Below are 16,014 nucleotides of genomic sequence, written 5' to 3'. Positions count from 1 at the left end.
AACCGTTTACTTTGTCATTTTATAAGTGAAAACATCAAATTTTTTTTTAAGGAAGTGATTAACTACAAAATGGCCTATTCAAAGTCTGATTTTATTAATCTTCATTTTTCATGTTTTTTTGGGGACAATAAATCTTTAAGATATTTATATTTATAAATTACTGTATTATGTGTTTAGAAATACAGTACAGTAATTTATAAAAATATGATTTTTGACAAATTGTAAAAATACATAATATAAATTGTTAATTATGAAATTGTTACCATAATACATTAGTACAAATAAATAATTTATCCAAGTAAATTGTTTGAGGTAGATGAAAAATTAGTAAAATACATCAAAACGTTCAATAAAATGTTTGCATAAAAGATGTTTTCAGGGAAACTTTCTTGTGAATTATTCCGCCAACTCTTGGTAACCCGTAAAAAATGAAGAAATATAAAATATATGACACTGGAGCAAACAACAGATGACAAATACTTTCATTACCAAAATTATATTTATTTATGAATTGGCATGTACACTAAATATAATATTACTGTTTCTTATAAAACAATTTGAAAAAAATGCACAACGAACAAAATTTTAAAACAGTGAATATGTTAGTAAAAATATAAAGCAGTTAATATGATTGTCATATGAAAGTGTAGAATTTATAAAATTATTATATTTAAAACCATGATTTTCTAATTCAGAAAATGTATGCTTACTTGTGCTTGAAATATTAATAAATGAACAAAAACTTTGTAAAACAAAAGTGTTTGTAGTATTAGTGGTATAACCAAACATATCTGAACAAATCACACACAATACTCTCCAAGAGTAATGGATAGTAATTAAAATGTTAGTTTAAAAAAACAATATAAAACATTTATTAGCATAAAACATATTCAAGCACCTGTAATTGCCTTCCCCATAACAAAATTGCACAATTAATATTGTATTGTTAAAATTCATTATCATCAGTACCGAAGGACTAAATGTACTTGTTTATGTACATTTACTTGTTTATCTTACCCACATGGACAATTTTGCATACTTTTTAAAGTATCAGTAAATTCTGTAACTGGCAATTTTATGAGAAGGCATTATCAGTAAAATGGTTCAGTGGCTGTATTCACCAATCACACTTCAGTAAAGAATTTTCCTTAAATACGTATTTCACTTAAGTCAATAAATGTTTAAGAATTTCCGTTATTCACTTAGGAGATTTTTTTAATTTTAAGGCTGCTTCCCTTGCCAAAGTTTGAATGGGGAAAACATATTTACCATTTGCACTAAGTGAGATTTCCCTTCCTACTGAAGTCAATAAATATTTAAGGATTTCACTTAAGTGGTGTTCAATTTAAAATTGAAGTGTACATGTGAATTGTGTGATTGGTGAATAGATCCACAAGTTTCCCTGAGGTAAAATTGAGTGCTTTTTCTAGCCTAGTTACTTCCACATCTGGATTCAACAGCTAATGATAGAGGATCAAGATGGATGATAGAGAATCAAGATGGATGACTGAAACTTTTCTTGATAGTTACGTTCTGATACTGTGCTTCCAGATTGCTTACGACGGCTTTAGTGATCTGCTCACAAAATGATATATCAACAAATATGAGCCGTTTGCACTTTATTAGTACTCTGTAAGAGAAAAAACACCATTTCATTAACAATTTGGAAGTGATTATGATGACAAGGTTTTTATGCTTTATTGTTGTTTTTTTTTCTTTCACGGGGTTCATCCACCTTAAAGTCTCATAATATTCCAACAGAATCACATAACCTAAAATCATTTAGACCTGAGATAATGTGATATATAATAGGTACTTTATCTTTTTAGCTGATACTATTTATATTTTCACATATTCCCCATGGAGGATTTTTAGTCGCGTGCAAACACAACTCTATAGCTCATTATGTTGGTCGGTTGGTAAGCCGGTCGGTAAACACTAACTTAAATTTGCACAAGCGACTGCAGCCACGTATATGGCCTTTATTCTAGTGACAAGAGGGGGAGGTCTGTCTCTGATGCTCCCCCTCTGATTGTTCTACATATTTGCAATATATTATATATTGCCCAGAACCAAGCAACATAATTGAGCTTTAAATCAAGTTTGCTAACATGGACACCTATTGTACAAGAAGAATACTGTACCTCTCCAGACTATGAGGGCTAATATACCTCATTCCTAACAGGTCTAATTGCTCCAGGTCTTGACAATTTGCAGCTATGGCTTCCAGATCTCTATCTGTTATTGTCCTACAAAAAAAACATTTTTTTTAATACAATAGATGGAATTCAGGATATGTTATTGTGGGTTTGAAAACAACTACCTTTGTCTGCAAGGGATACCATACATAGGCCTATATATACTTTTCATAATACATATAAAATCATAAGTTTCATTCTAAATTTGTTGTATTTATTAATTTTAAAATATCAAAGTAAGTATTAGTGGAGTCTACCTATTTGAAGTTAGATATAGTTTCTTCAGTTTTCTACACTTTGTCACCAAGATCTCGATTCTATTTACTTCAGAGCTGTAATAGCAAATAAAAAAAAGATTACTTTTTTGAACTGTTTATTGTGGTGGTAATGTAAACATAAACAAAAATAGTATGCACTGCATATTAAAATATTGAATATGTTCGCATTTATGTCTGAAAGCGATTGAGTTCGCTGTGTCTAGCATGTGTGATGTATGTGTTATTGTTTGTATCCGGAATAAATTGAATTAAATTTGTTTTGAAATTACACTTAGAACACAGAATATATGAATACATTTCCGGTAACAATATGATTTATATAGTGCTTGAGGCATGTTGTACTTACCACCAGCCTATGTCAAGTTCTAATAGCTCCGGACAGCCATTAGCCAAGGAGCCTAGTCCAATATCAGTCAACGTTTTTGCTCTCCAAAGATCTAAACTCTTTAATTTCCTGAGAAAGAAGAATATTATTTGACAATTATTTACCAAGCATTGAAAAAAAAAACCACAGTAAACACGGTATTGTTTTTATCTTACATTAAGTACATACAATTACAGGATAAGTAAAGCCATGGTACTACTCACTTGCAATAATGACCTAATGACCCCATCACAACATCAAAGTGCTGAATGCCTGAAACAGACCCTAAATTCAGGTGTTCCAACTCAGGAAAATTCCTATAAAAATAAAAGAATTTTTTTCTTACTTAAGCTGTAAAAGGTATCTGTTTTTTAGATATAAGGACGATTTGTTAAAAGCACAATAGAAATGAAAAGTAACATGTTATTATTATTCAGGATAGACTAATTTTAATATCGCTGAGCTGACATCATCATGTCTATATATGGGCACATCACATTTTTTTTGTCACATAAAGTTTGAGTAGAGTTTTTGTAGACAGAGCATTAATTGTTGTATATGTCATTTCTAACTTAAATTTAGAAACTTACTTGAATAGGAAACAAGCTTGATTGTCTGTGAGGTTTGTGCGGTACAGGTTTAACCGTTGTAGACAATGCAGGGATGATAAACAACCAAAACTAACACCTGTTAGTTGTGTGCAGGCCTGGAAATCCAATTCTAGGAAAAAAGAAAGGGTATTGGTTAAGCTCATTAAACACAGAAACAAAAAGTTGAAAGTGTGCTAAAAAGGAGTAATATAGAGGACAGGGAGGTGGGGAGAGGAAGAAATAAAGAAGAAGAGAAGGAGGCACGAAGAAACCTGAAAAGGGAATGGATGGGAGGGTGAAGGGAATGGATGGGGGGTGAAGGGAATGGATGGGAGGGTGAAGGGAATGGATGGGAGAGTGATGGTAATGGATGGTAGAGTCATGGGAAGATAAGGAGAAGCACAATCAGAACATGAAGATACAAGTAGAGTTGCCGAGAATGAAGAATGCTAGAAGAAGATACATTTCCATCCCTTTATCTTATTTATAATCATTTTACGTCTACAAAGTTTGGATTTCCCAGACCACTCATGCCAAAGAAAGACACTCATCTAATTTACAACAAACATACAATAGGCGCCATTTAAGTACAGATGAACACTTGTGTTATCTTTAATCATAGTTATTTGTTTGAACATTATTATCTATACTAATTATGGGTCAATTGCCTTTAGTTTTTAATGATAAACCTAAATACACACACATTTGTATTCTGTGTAGCTTTGTGCCCATTTTATCTTTAATAATAATCACTCAGCTTATCTAGCTTATCTCTAGTTATGGGGTAAAGTGTCAATATTAATAAAGACTACATTGATGGCAAACAGAATAGTATAAAAAAAAAACAGGTCACGCAAATTTATATTGCTATTTTCATGAATAGTATTTCTGGATAACATTGTTTGTGTTGTATATATCTATTATTCAGCGTTGTTTGGCAAACAAAATCACTTGATAGTATTAAATGGACTGTACCATTTCTAAAATAGGTGATTTAAATCTAACTGTTACATGGTCAATAGGCAAAATGTTATAATAGCAAATAAATATCAAATAAATTTAATAAGTACTACAAAAAAATAGAATTCTATTTAAATATTTAAGAAAAATTAATAATCGTTATACAAAGGCAAAATTTATTTATAAATTATTATTATTATTTGACTATAAACAACCCTCCTACCTATTTATTGATTACAAATGTTGGCAGGGTGCCAAGAATGTTGGTTTGTATGGGATACTATTTATAATACCCTGGACAGGTTTTGTAAACAGAACAAATGCAGCCAAGCCTGGGGTCATTTAGTCAAGAATATTGTACTAATACGCATTAGCGATAAACATCGACGAAGTTAAATACCAAGCAAGGTAAGTCAATTATTTTGCTTTCATTAATTCAAGAAACTAATTGCGATTTTGATGGTTTTAGACTTATTATAGTACTAAAACATTAGTTCTGCTAGTCTAACATATACATACGTACTATAGTCTTATTGAAAGGGGATGGGTTTATGGCCTGAAAAGAGTGAATTTTCTTCCGTGCAGTAACAGATTTAAGTGATTTTCATTGTATTTTTCACAATAATACTTTTTATTTTCATATCAATGTTGAATATCATCACCATAAGCTCAGTCTTCACAATCTATAACTAGTTTGACAAAAAAGTGTGATGTGCCCAAATATGGTAGTGATATGCCCAAATATGGTAGTGATATGACATCATGTTCATATACAGGCACATCACATTTTTTTGTCACATAAAGTTTGATATAGTGTAGACAGAGTTTAAGGTCTTACAATTCTTTGATATGTGCATTTTTGGTGGATACTACTGTAGGATATCATAAATAAATACATTAAAATATTATAATATTATCAAGTATTATTACTTAAAAATGATTGGAAAATATCAGATTGACAAAACAGAAAATACTGTAGAATGAAATAACGAAAGAATTTGGATTTTATACATACTATCTTGTTGCGAACATTACATCTTCATAATAAAGCTCTGTCTACACCATCAAACTTTATGTGACAAACAAATGTGATGTGCCCATATATGGACATGATGATGTCATATCTGGTTCTGGTACTCGTTCAAATAACCGTCTCATAGAGACATCTGGTAGCCATTGACTTAAAGTTGGCATTTGGATGTGTTACTTTTAAATGTACAGTACGAGAGTGACCACTACCAAATTGCACAGTCACAAAACAACTTATAAAATAGTTCATATATACAGTTAAAACATTGCTGGGAATTATAAATTTCTGTTGAAGCAGGCTCCAATGAAGTTGCATCTAGTAAGTTGACTTTGTTGTACAACTCTATCACTACCATATTTGGGCATATCACTACCATATTTGGGCACATAACACTTTTTTTGTCAAACTAGTTTGACAGTGTAGAAAGAGCTAAAGGAGTAATTTGGGTTGTTTTTACATTTATTACTGAAGTAAACTGTATTTTACTCCAGTAACACTGCTTACTTTATCTTCAAATAATAATTTCAAATAAACTTGGATCTTATCCCAAATACCAAAGTTTCCATAAAATAAATAGTTCACCAAAGTTATCTTCACAATTCATTTATATAAATCGTTGAGGCGTATCAACTATTCAACTTCTAAATCTATTCATGTGAAATAGAATCTTTGATGACAAATTCAAACAACAACAAGATATTTTTAGAATTACAAAAGTATTAGGTGTCTTGCTAATCGTATCTTAAAAATCCTCTGAATTAACTTTGACATCTTACAGAAATATAAATAGTAAAATTAGCCAAAAAAAACCTGCAAAACAATCGATTAACTTTCTTCTTTACAGAGAAGAGGTTGTGTTTTTTTAATATTTGACAAGAAACTATCAACTAAAATTTGATTTATTGTTAGTAATCATTTTGATTTATATGTTATATGGTAGTGATATGCTTAAATTTGGTAGTGATATGACATCATCGTCTCCATACAGTATATATAGACATAAATTTTGAGACAGAGCTTAAAAATAAATTGAATATATTATTCTATTCATCTAATTTTAATAGGTTTTATTTTAGACAATGTTTTATAATGTTATGTTATATTTTAGAGGAAAGGGCCATGGCTGAATCACCGCTTCCAGACTACAGCAAAAAGGGCAAACCAACACTAGTATTTGGTCGTAGAGGATTCACGGAGGAATCTCTCCACCACCCACTAGGAATCTGCATCACTAAGGATGACAAAATCGCAATCGCCAACAGCAAGACGAATGAAATCAAAATCTTTTCGCCTAATGGGGAATTCTCTTCGTCTTATAAACTGCACAACGTCAATTTAATGGTTGATGTTGGCGTGACTGCGGTTACAACCGATCCGATCGGTAACTTGGTATGTAGCTATACAGATGGGCACCAGGTGCAAGTAATGACAGCCAACGACGGTAAGCACAAACGTGATGTGATGTTGGACATGAAATGTAATTTCAAACCTTGGGGCGTGGCCTGCAGCTCTACCTGTTTCTACGTTTGCGACAGACAAAATGCTTGCGTTCGAGTATTCGCAGCCGATGGGAAACACATGAAAGATATTGGTAAGCGAGGAACAGATCCGGGTGAATTCACGGATCCTGTCGGTATCGCAATAATGCCAAACGGTAAACTCGCAGTGACAGATTTTTACAACAACAACGTACAGATCTTTGATGAACAAGGCACGTATTGCTGTACGTACGGTACAGAGGGAAGTGGTCCCGGAGAATTCCATCACCCAATGGGAATAGCAGTTGATCGTACTGGCTTTATAGCGGTAACGGAATGGAAAAATAATCGAGTCCAGATTCTGGATGCTATGGGGAACTCTGTGACATGTTTTGGAGAACAGGGTTCGGGAGACGGTGAATTCTTCTCGCCAAGTGGCGTGGCAATAACGAAGGACCGCCAAATTGTTGTGGGAGATTTTAACAACAATCGCATACAAGTTTTTTGAAATTATTTTTCTAAATATGTAAGAAACTGACACTGTGTATACTGTATAATGAACTAAAAAACATTAAACATAATTCTTAATGAATGCTTAAGATATATGTTTAAACATACAGGTACTGATACTACATTTTGTAGTCTTATTTCTAACTAAAAATAGATATATTTTACAATAACATAGATTTTTTAATACTAAAAAAAATTATAATAAATTAATGGATAAGGTATAGGCTTAATTAAAATATGTATATACTTTACATTAATCGGTATCCTGTACAAACACATAATCTGGGTTCGAAGCAAATGACTTCTTGTTATTTAGGAATTGGATGCCAAGACTTTAAGCATATGCTATTCTATTTTAGTATTGAATGTTAACTTTCCAATTTAAAAAAATCCTGTATCCACCAATGCAAATGTATTATAACTAGTATATTACTATTACAGTAGTAAATAGATATAAATAGTAGTTAAATTTTATTTTAGCTGTCAAAAGAGCATGCACCCTGGGCGCTACACCTCTGGATCTGTGAGAATAGTTACCTGTTAACTGTGTACACGTGTCTGCTATAGTCTGCAAATTCTCATCGCTTAAGAATGTACAGCAGTTTAGCTGTAAACGTTCTAAATTCATTCCACACTTCTTAATGAATCTGTCAACAGTAAGGTTTTAAAACTTTGCATATAATCAAGAAATTGTATAACATAAGGATAACGTTACCTAGATATTAAATATTAAAACTGGTAACAAGAACTGTAAAAATAAATACATGAATAAAAGAAACTGTATAGGCATGTTATTCTAATATTTTACAACTACTAGCTGTCTGTCAAGCATTTCTAAAGCTCTTTCTACACTATCAAACTAGTTTGACAAAAAAATGTGTGCAATTATGGTAGTGATATGCCCAAATATGTCAGCGTGTCCATATATGGGCACATTTTTTTTTGTTACATAAAGTTTGATAGTGTAGACAGAGCTTAATATACTGTATGTTTATGTGATGAAAATTCTCATACAATACAGTAATCTACTGTAAATTGCATTTGTTACTAGTTGACGTTGGGTGGTTGTAATTCCTATAGCTTCTGAAACCCAGCAATCAAAAGTATTTTACAGCCACTTTCTTCATCTGGAGATCGTGGGTTCGAGTCCCGTCTGAGAAATACTTGCGTGTTCTCAATAATGTACAATAGAATAAAGTACAAAATTATGTCAGAGTAGAGCAAACACCTTACCAATTACTCCCCCCCACCCCACCACCCTGATGCAAAGCTATTCCACAGTAGTTAAATACAATTATCATACTACAGTATAAATAAATATACTTTACATACCTATCAAATGTGTCTGGAGTTATCATCCCCCAGTTACCACACCAAGCTAGGCACAGATGCTTCAGTTGTCTACATCGTGATGAAAAACTGTCCATGGCAGAATTGTTGAACTACAGAAAAATTCAAATAAATTTTCAAGAATTATATTATAAAAACAAAACATTGAATGTCCCTGACTACAGTATTCTAGACAAAATTCCATGAGTTCTACATGACGGGTTACGTCATGGTAAAGAGATATACTTGTATAAATGGTGTCTATATTTCATTCTATGTACTTTTAATAATAGTCAAAAAATATAATTAAAATTCCACGATTTTCCAAGTTTTCAATGCCTTGTATAAACGCTGTGTAAATGCATATCCTGTACAGATTTAAGGGTCTTTCACAATCCGGTCCGACTCTGACAAATCAAACCTCAGTGTTTCGTTTTCAAAATGCTCCATGCGGCTATGAGCCAATCGAGATGGGCATAGTCGCGTTGTGCATTGTGAAAACAAAAAATTGAGGTTCAATTTTATTTGCCGAAACAGGACTGGAGCAATAGAGCATAGACATATTGGAAATCAGTCAACTATTATAACCATAATGCATTTAACACTTACTTTAGACCAATACGGTTGAATGTTAAGCTGGCCATACAGGAGGGAATCATAACAATGCTTCTTAAAGAGGTGACACACAGACGCAACTTGACAAAGCTCAACAACAGTTAAATGCTGAAATATTAACTGGATCACTTCTGCCTAAAAGAACATTTATGTTTAGGTTTATGAATACTATACTGTATAGAAATACAAATCACATGGTATTGGTGCTGACTTTGTGACAAAAAAATGTGATGTGCCCATATATGGACACGATGATGTCATATCACTACCATATTTGGGCAAATCACACTTTTTTTGATAGTGTAGACAAAGCTTTAGGGGGTTTGCTCTGAAAAGTGAGTATGACCATCCCTCTAAAAAATTGATTTACTCAAAATTTAGCGAATTCCTCCTCCCCAAGGATCTATTGTTGTTAGGTCAGAATGTAGACAATTAGTATCAAATAATGAACATTTTACCGGTAGGATATCAAATCCACCATTAGAGCCAGCCCCTTCTATACTTATTGATTCTAAATCCGATGTCCCTTCATCTGCCTTTGAAATTCCTAGTTTCTGCAAGCCATTGTATAGTTCATCTATATCTGTATAATGAATTATAATGATATAATAATGAAAATTTATAACAAACTCTGGAAAAGTACTCCCATAGTGACAGTAAAATATAGTAAGTGCAAGAGGAGGATGAGGAAGACAAAAAGACGGTTTAGAGATGACATCAATAGATATCTGAAAACTTTGAACAAACAGCTTCATAGAAAAGGAATTGAAAAATGCTGGAGGAGAGTTACATGCTGGAGGACTTCTGGCATGGTTCCGGCCCCGCAGCGGCAAATGAATGTTTCGCTTTCATGACACTCAACATGGCTATGCGCCAATCGATATGCGTGTAGCCGTGTGAAAATGAAACGTTCAACTTGGTTGACGGCGCCGGATCGGAACATGCCAGAATAGGTGTGAAAGACCCTTAATACAGAAAATAGTGGATATTTTCAGTAATTGTTTTCTTACCTGTTCCATCATGCGAGTCTGATGTGATGCCTACCAATTGTATAGCATCAATCTCTGGGTAATAGTCTAAGTGTTTGTGTCTGAAAACTACTCTTAATAGTCTGTAAATAATAAATATTGTAGTTTTAGCACAAAAGACATGGCTATATTCAACCCTAGGCCGGTACAACATCTAGTAATATCAACCTAGATTGATTTTGGATTGCAGCTCAAAATTTCAGAAATTAGCTGGTATACTAAATTACATAGAACAATAAAATCCCATAAAAAAAGAAATTAAAACAAGGGCTATTGTACGTTTTGGAAGTTGAGACAATGGTAGAAACCTGAAACAATTGTATTTTATGGAGTGTGAAGATACACAATGACAATTACTCATGGTTAAAAGAAAGCCAGATAAAACAATGGACAGATGTCAGGTCAAGTTTAAAATGATTAGTACGATATCGCTATGAAGAAAGTAAGTTATTATAGAACTTTATTAACAAAATGTTTAGTGATTAACCTTGTTACTCTATGCCGTGACAGTTTTAATAAAATGAATTGATGTTTGTTTTTTTTAAATGAAAAATATTACATGGTACAGTACAGTTTCCGGAAAAAACAAATATACACCCTTTGGTCTACCTCACAATATCCCATTTTCAGATTTTTTTTTAAAGAATCAATTTTATAGATTAGGAAATAATTTAGACCACAATAATGTATATTTTGGGACAGTTTTTATTTTTATTTACAGTATTGGGAGTTTACTTACGCTGTTGGAAAAGAGCAGCTCTTTAAATTTTGTTTGAAAATACGGAATTGGTTGATGGCCGACATCTCAGAGCAGCTGTACAGACATTCCCACCTATACAAGAAAAATTATAGAAATGTCTGAATTATTAGATCAATTTTTATCTATTAAGACCATAATAGGACTATGTTTTTTAGTAAGTTATGGAGTATAAAGTAAATAGTATAAATGAATAATAATATTACCTAAACACAGTAAAACACTTTGGGACACAACAAACCAAAGTCTTTAATAGGCCTGTTGTTTCTTAAATAGGGTTTGGCCATAGTATTTAAACAAATATTGTCTCTGAGGTGTCCCCTGAATCCCAAATCTTTAATAGGGTGTAATTAGGAGGTGTCCCTTGAATAGGGGTTGGTCAAAGTATTAGAACATATTGACCTCAGAAAAGTATCCCCTAAATCCCAAATTATTAATAGGGTGTAAATAGGTGTCCCTTGAATAGGGGTTGGTCGTTTATTTCCCCCTGAATGCAAAATCTTGAATATGGTGTAAATAGGGGTGTCCCTGGTTGGCCGTAGTATTAAAACATATATTGACCACCTCAGAAAGGTGTCCCCTGAATAGGGAGTGTTCAACTGTGCTCTACTGTAACTAAAAATACATACCTAATATTCTCCTTCTTGTTACTATCTTTATCTGTTATATTACAAGCATAGACTTCATAAACTGCCCCAGGGTGGTACGTCTCATAGAAGGCAATGTTGCTAGGATACACAGGAGTCTCAAACCATAAATCTGCAACAACAAAAATTCACTTGTCTACAATATCATACTTTATGTGCCATATATGGACATGATGATGTCATATCACTACCATATTTAAGCATATCACTACCATAATATGGCACATCACACTTTTTTTGTCAAACTAGTTTATTTGAATACAGTACCATATTGTCTCCTGATAAAGAGTTTACAAAAGAACAGCTAAATGCTGATAAGAGATTGAGAGTGGATTTTGTATAATGAGCAAGGAAACCTTGACTGGATTTAATGCAAGCAAATCCTTTTTAAACTAAAAGTGTTAGGGTTTGTTTTATATTTCTGCACAATGCTGAACCGTTTTTTTTTTTACAATAGATTAATTATATCATTTGTAAAAAATAAAATAAAAGGTGGTGGTAGACAAACAATTTTTAACCTTACTCAAAATGCAATGTGCTCAGGCAGCTAAACTTTAAGATACTACAGTGGTTGACTCAACTTCAAAGATAATCAACCAAATAAGCATTATTCTATGTTGTGGCTAAAAGTTGCATAGTAATCAAACACACAATTGAATGGATGTTTTTTTATTTCATTTTGAGGGTATAGGGACAATTCGTCCCAGAGATGATACGGCCTGACACTATTAGATTTTAAATCAGTTGAATGGCTTTAATGTAATATCGTTTAAAAGATTTGCATGGGAAATACACACTACTAAAGTTAGGTTTGTTGTGGTAAACTATGTGTTATTTTCTATGCACCATTAATAGAAATAAATGTTTATGAAATGAAAAGTAAAGTAGGGTTGAAAATGTCTCGACGATGTTGAGTTGCTTTAAATTTAACATAAAAACAGTACTGTACACCTTTTTAATTTTAGTCTTAAATTAATTTAAAGTTCAAGAAATACCAATGTACAAAAACTCACCAACAAAATCCTGTCCTGCATAACTTGTTCTTTGGCTGTCAATTACTTTGGGCGCAGAGGGGGCAGTCAACCACCAGATTCCATAAGTTCTCTATAGATATCATAAATTATTATTACAAAAAGGATAATTTTCACTTAGGCAAGGTACAATATCCAAGCAGTATTTAAATCATGGTTTAAAAAATGATAATGATAAATAACTAAGAAATTGATTTGTAAACACACAACTTTAGGAATTAAAGAAAGGGATAAAATATTTGTAAACATACAGTATAATATGTATTACATCATAAATGAGAAATATACTGGTACAATAGGTACCATCATCTTTTTACACAAAAGGCTACAGTAATTTCATTAAAGACACTTTTGAAATGAATTTGGTTACTTGGACTTGGATTGAAAACGAAAATAAGGGCCTCAAAGTTATATTTGCTATGTGTAATATTTACAAACTCGCCAATTACAGCAGGCCTTGTTTTTCTAAAATTGTAGGTGTGCTACAAATTGCACTCCTCAATACATTCAGGGGTGCTGTAGGTGTGCCATTTGTATTTTGGTGTGTAGAAGTTTACCAAATTTAAGTGTGTTGTAAATCACACTCCTCAAGGGCAGATTAGGAGTGTGTTAGGTGAGTGATCGCACTTGCTCACCTTAAAAGAAAAGGCCTGTTACAGGATGAATATAGTGCTTATAAACTAAGTCTCATTTGAGGCTTAGAGAGTGGAATTGAAAGAATTGTGAGTTACAACCCTGGCACTAGGTCAGGATTGAACCCTGGACCTTGGGATTGGAAGGCAAGCACGTTAACCACCAAATTACAGCTCCACTTATTAAAACGTACCAACACCGCTGCTTGTGTGTAATCACCATATTGGTTTAACAAGTTTGGTTCTCCAACCAGGTTGGTCATAGAGTATCCAATAGAATTTTCACGTCCATATTGAGAACTGAAATGAATGACATTAGAAACATACTGAGTCACAGTGCCAATCTTTTTCACTTTTTTCATTTTGCTTCCATCTAGATAATTCTGAAAAAAATATAATAAAATCATACATTATAATGTTTTAAAGATGCATTGAAAACATGAAAAATATAGATTTATAAAATCAATCCTAAAATAGGATGCTTTATAATTTAATCAAGTTATTCATATTCACCTCAACACAATTAATAAAAACAATGATTTGCTTTAAATTTAACCAAAAACCATCGACTTCCAGACAATGAACATCTCTGATTTATACACTTTGCTGACAATATTTTTTTTCTTTTCAATCCAATAATTATTAAATTATTATTAATATTAGGCCTAGGCCTACTAGCCTATCAGGTAATGTAATGACAATTTAATATTATGCCTAGCCTAGCCTAGAAAATAAAATTAATCAAATTGTTTCCCTCACCTTTTTATTCCACGAATTTCCAGCCATTTTGCATGAATGATGTTTAATCTTAGGCCTACAACAGGAGACCACAAACGCATACAATACGCTGCGGCTCCTCGACTTCTGATCGGCCAGAGTTACAAAGCTTAGTAAATAGTAGGCCTAGTTAGGCCTTCAATCGGAAATGATTAAAGGAAAAACTTGACGTTCGGAAGGAAATACACACTTATTAAACACTTCGGAAGGTAGTACGACCACTAATAACGACTACTAGGCCTAGAGGCTATCTCTCTGGCATTTTAGTAAGCCAACATGTTTCTTTTGTTTATCTTTTTACCAACTTCTTTCTTCTTCTTTTACTGTCTGCTTTTTTCTCTCTCTACGCTTCGGTAAATTGGTGGCGCTATGTCGAGAATAGAAGAGAGCCTCTCTCTAGAGAGTACTTAGTCTTAGTACTTTCTTAAATTCCAAATCACTAGATTTTTTTAGTACGGTAGGTAGTACAAGCTCTGCCATCTGGGCAAAATGAAAAAAAAAATCTACAAAATAACATTTTTTTTATCCTTGTGCGAAAATAAAAACCTGAAGAATCAAAAACGTAAAATTCAAGTTTAACGAGTCATTTTAATTTTGTTGCCACACTCTTTATTTTTAGTATATATTTGTTTAATGTCTCTCTATTAAAACAATAATGAACAAGAATTACTATTCCGCCACTGATATGGTTATTCGAATGGTCACTCCTTTAATTTATATTCTCAGTCTTTGTTTTAGGCCCAATAAATAATTATTTGATTGTAAATTAAATTAATATCGTCATGAGTGTATAATATCTCTATATCGTCTATAATTGCTAAGAAAAACGGGTTATTTTTCTCAGATAAAAACAATGAAAATTTATATTTAAAATGTGTTTATTTTAACGTTGACAAAGATAGGTTGAAAGAAAACCGAGCATTTTGGCAATACAACCATATATGAGGCCTTCCTACCTATTGTAAAAAACAAACAATTCTGTTTCTATCCAAGTAGGCCTAATATGTATACGGCACTGTGTATGCGGTATGATTTTTTTTTATTGAAACAAATGCTGTATTTAAGGTTTATACGATAAATCGTTATAACATGTTACGTACTATTAAATAAATAAATATTTATATGTATGGAAAAAAAAGAAAAGATAAGCTCCCTGACGGGGAATTGAACCCCGGTCTTCCGCGTGACAGGCGGAGATACTCTCCACTATACTATCAAGGATTGCTTATTATTAAACCGACTTTTATCATAGTTGTACACTGTATCTCCACAAAGTACGATTTGTTTCCGCTTTTGATCTTGTGCATTCAACCGTGTCATACGGTTATGGGGAGCAAATAGGATCAAATTTAATCATTGCAATAACATCAATAGAGGAATAATAGGCGGATTATTACAAGTAAACAAGGCTAAACATTCAATATGGTTACGTTTATAGCCTATTAAGTTTATTTACTATCATATTTTTCCAAGTGGCATCGAATATAATTAATTGCTATATAATATTAATAAAGATATATTATTTTCGTCCTGAAAATAATTCTTAAAAGATGTCACATTAAAATTGGATCGAAAAAAAATACTATTTACCTGAAAAACTGTAATTTAATGCAAAAAATAGTAAAATTGGTTGAATTTAAACATCTATTTTGTTATTAAATAAGTGAAAATATTTTTTCTACGAAAGTTAACTATAAAACTATACAAAATAACCCATCAAACTCTGATTTAATTAATCTTCATTTCATGTTTTTGAGGGACTATGCATCGCTTTATGTTCGGTGCTTTTA

The 16,014-nt window shown here is 32.4% G+C and overlaps 2 protein-coding genes and 1 non-coding gene across 3 annotated transcripts; 1 reads left to right on the top strand and 2 right to left on the bottom strand.

The window, feature by feature from the left end:
• Nucleotides 1-495: 495 nt before the first annotated feature.
• On the bottom strand, nt 496-14,422 carry LOC144840924 (F-box/LRR-repeat protein 4-like). Its single transcript, XM_078697016.1, has 16 exons — nt 14,207-14,422; nt 13,642-13,830; nt 12,798-12,888; nt 11,767-11,896; nt 11,120-11,212; nt 10,363-10,463; nt 9,811-9,935; nt 9,347-9,487; nt 8,741-8,850; nt 7,946-8,055; nt 3,431-3,560; nt 3,065-3,157; nt 2,823-2,930; nt 2,456-2,530; nt 2,145-2,249; nt 496-1,630 (listed from the first exon to the last, which is right to left on the bottom strand). Exons 1-16 carry the CDS (start codon nt 14,231-14,233, stop codon nt 1,495-1,497), a joined length of 1,764 nt encoding a protein of 587 aa, XP_078553142.1. The 5' UTR covers nt 14,234-14,422; the 3' UTR covers nt 496-1,494.
• LOC144840925 (uncharacterized) lies at nt 4,739-7,426 on the top strand. The gene is made up of 2 exons (XM_078697017.1): nt 4,739-4,798; nt 6,529-7,426. The coding sequence occupies exon 2, from the start codon at nt 6,540-6,542 to the stop codon at nt 7,404-7,406; it is 867 nt and encodes a 288-aa protein (XP_078553143.1). The 5' UTR covers nt 4,739-4,798; nt 6,529-6,539; the 3' UTR covers nt 7,407-7,426.
• A 951-nt stretch (nt 14,423-15,373) lies between the features above and the next one.
• Nucleotides 15,374-15,445, bottom strand: Trnad-guc (transfer RNA aspartic acid (anticodon GUC)). The gene has a single exon. It is a non-coding gene; the product is annotated as a tRNA-Asp (tRNA).
• Between the last annotated feature and the right edge of the window lie 569 nt (nt 15,446-16,014).

This window comes from Antedon bifida, chromosome 4 (assembly GCF_963402885.1).
Source record: "Antedon bifida chromosome 4, ecAntBifi1.1, whole genome shotgun sequence".
Lineage (NCBI taxonomy): Eukaryota > Metazoa > Echinodermata > Crinoidea > Comatulida > Antedonidae > Antedon > Antedon bifida.
Note: the sequence above shows the minus strand (reverse complement) of the source record. Positions and strands in the feature narration are given on the sequence as shown.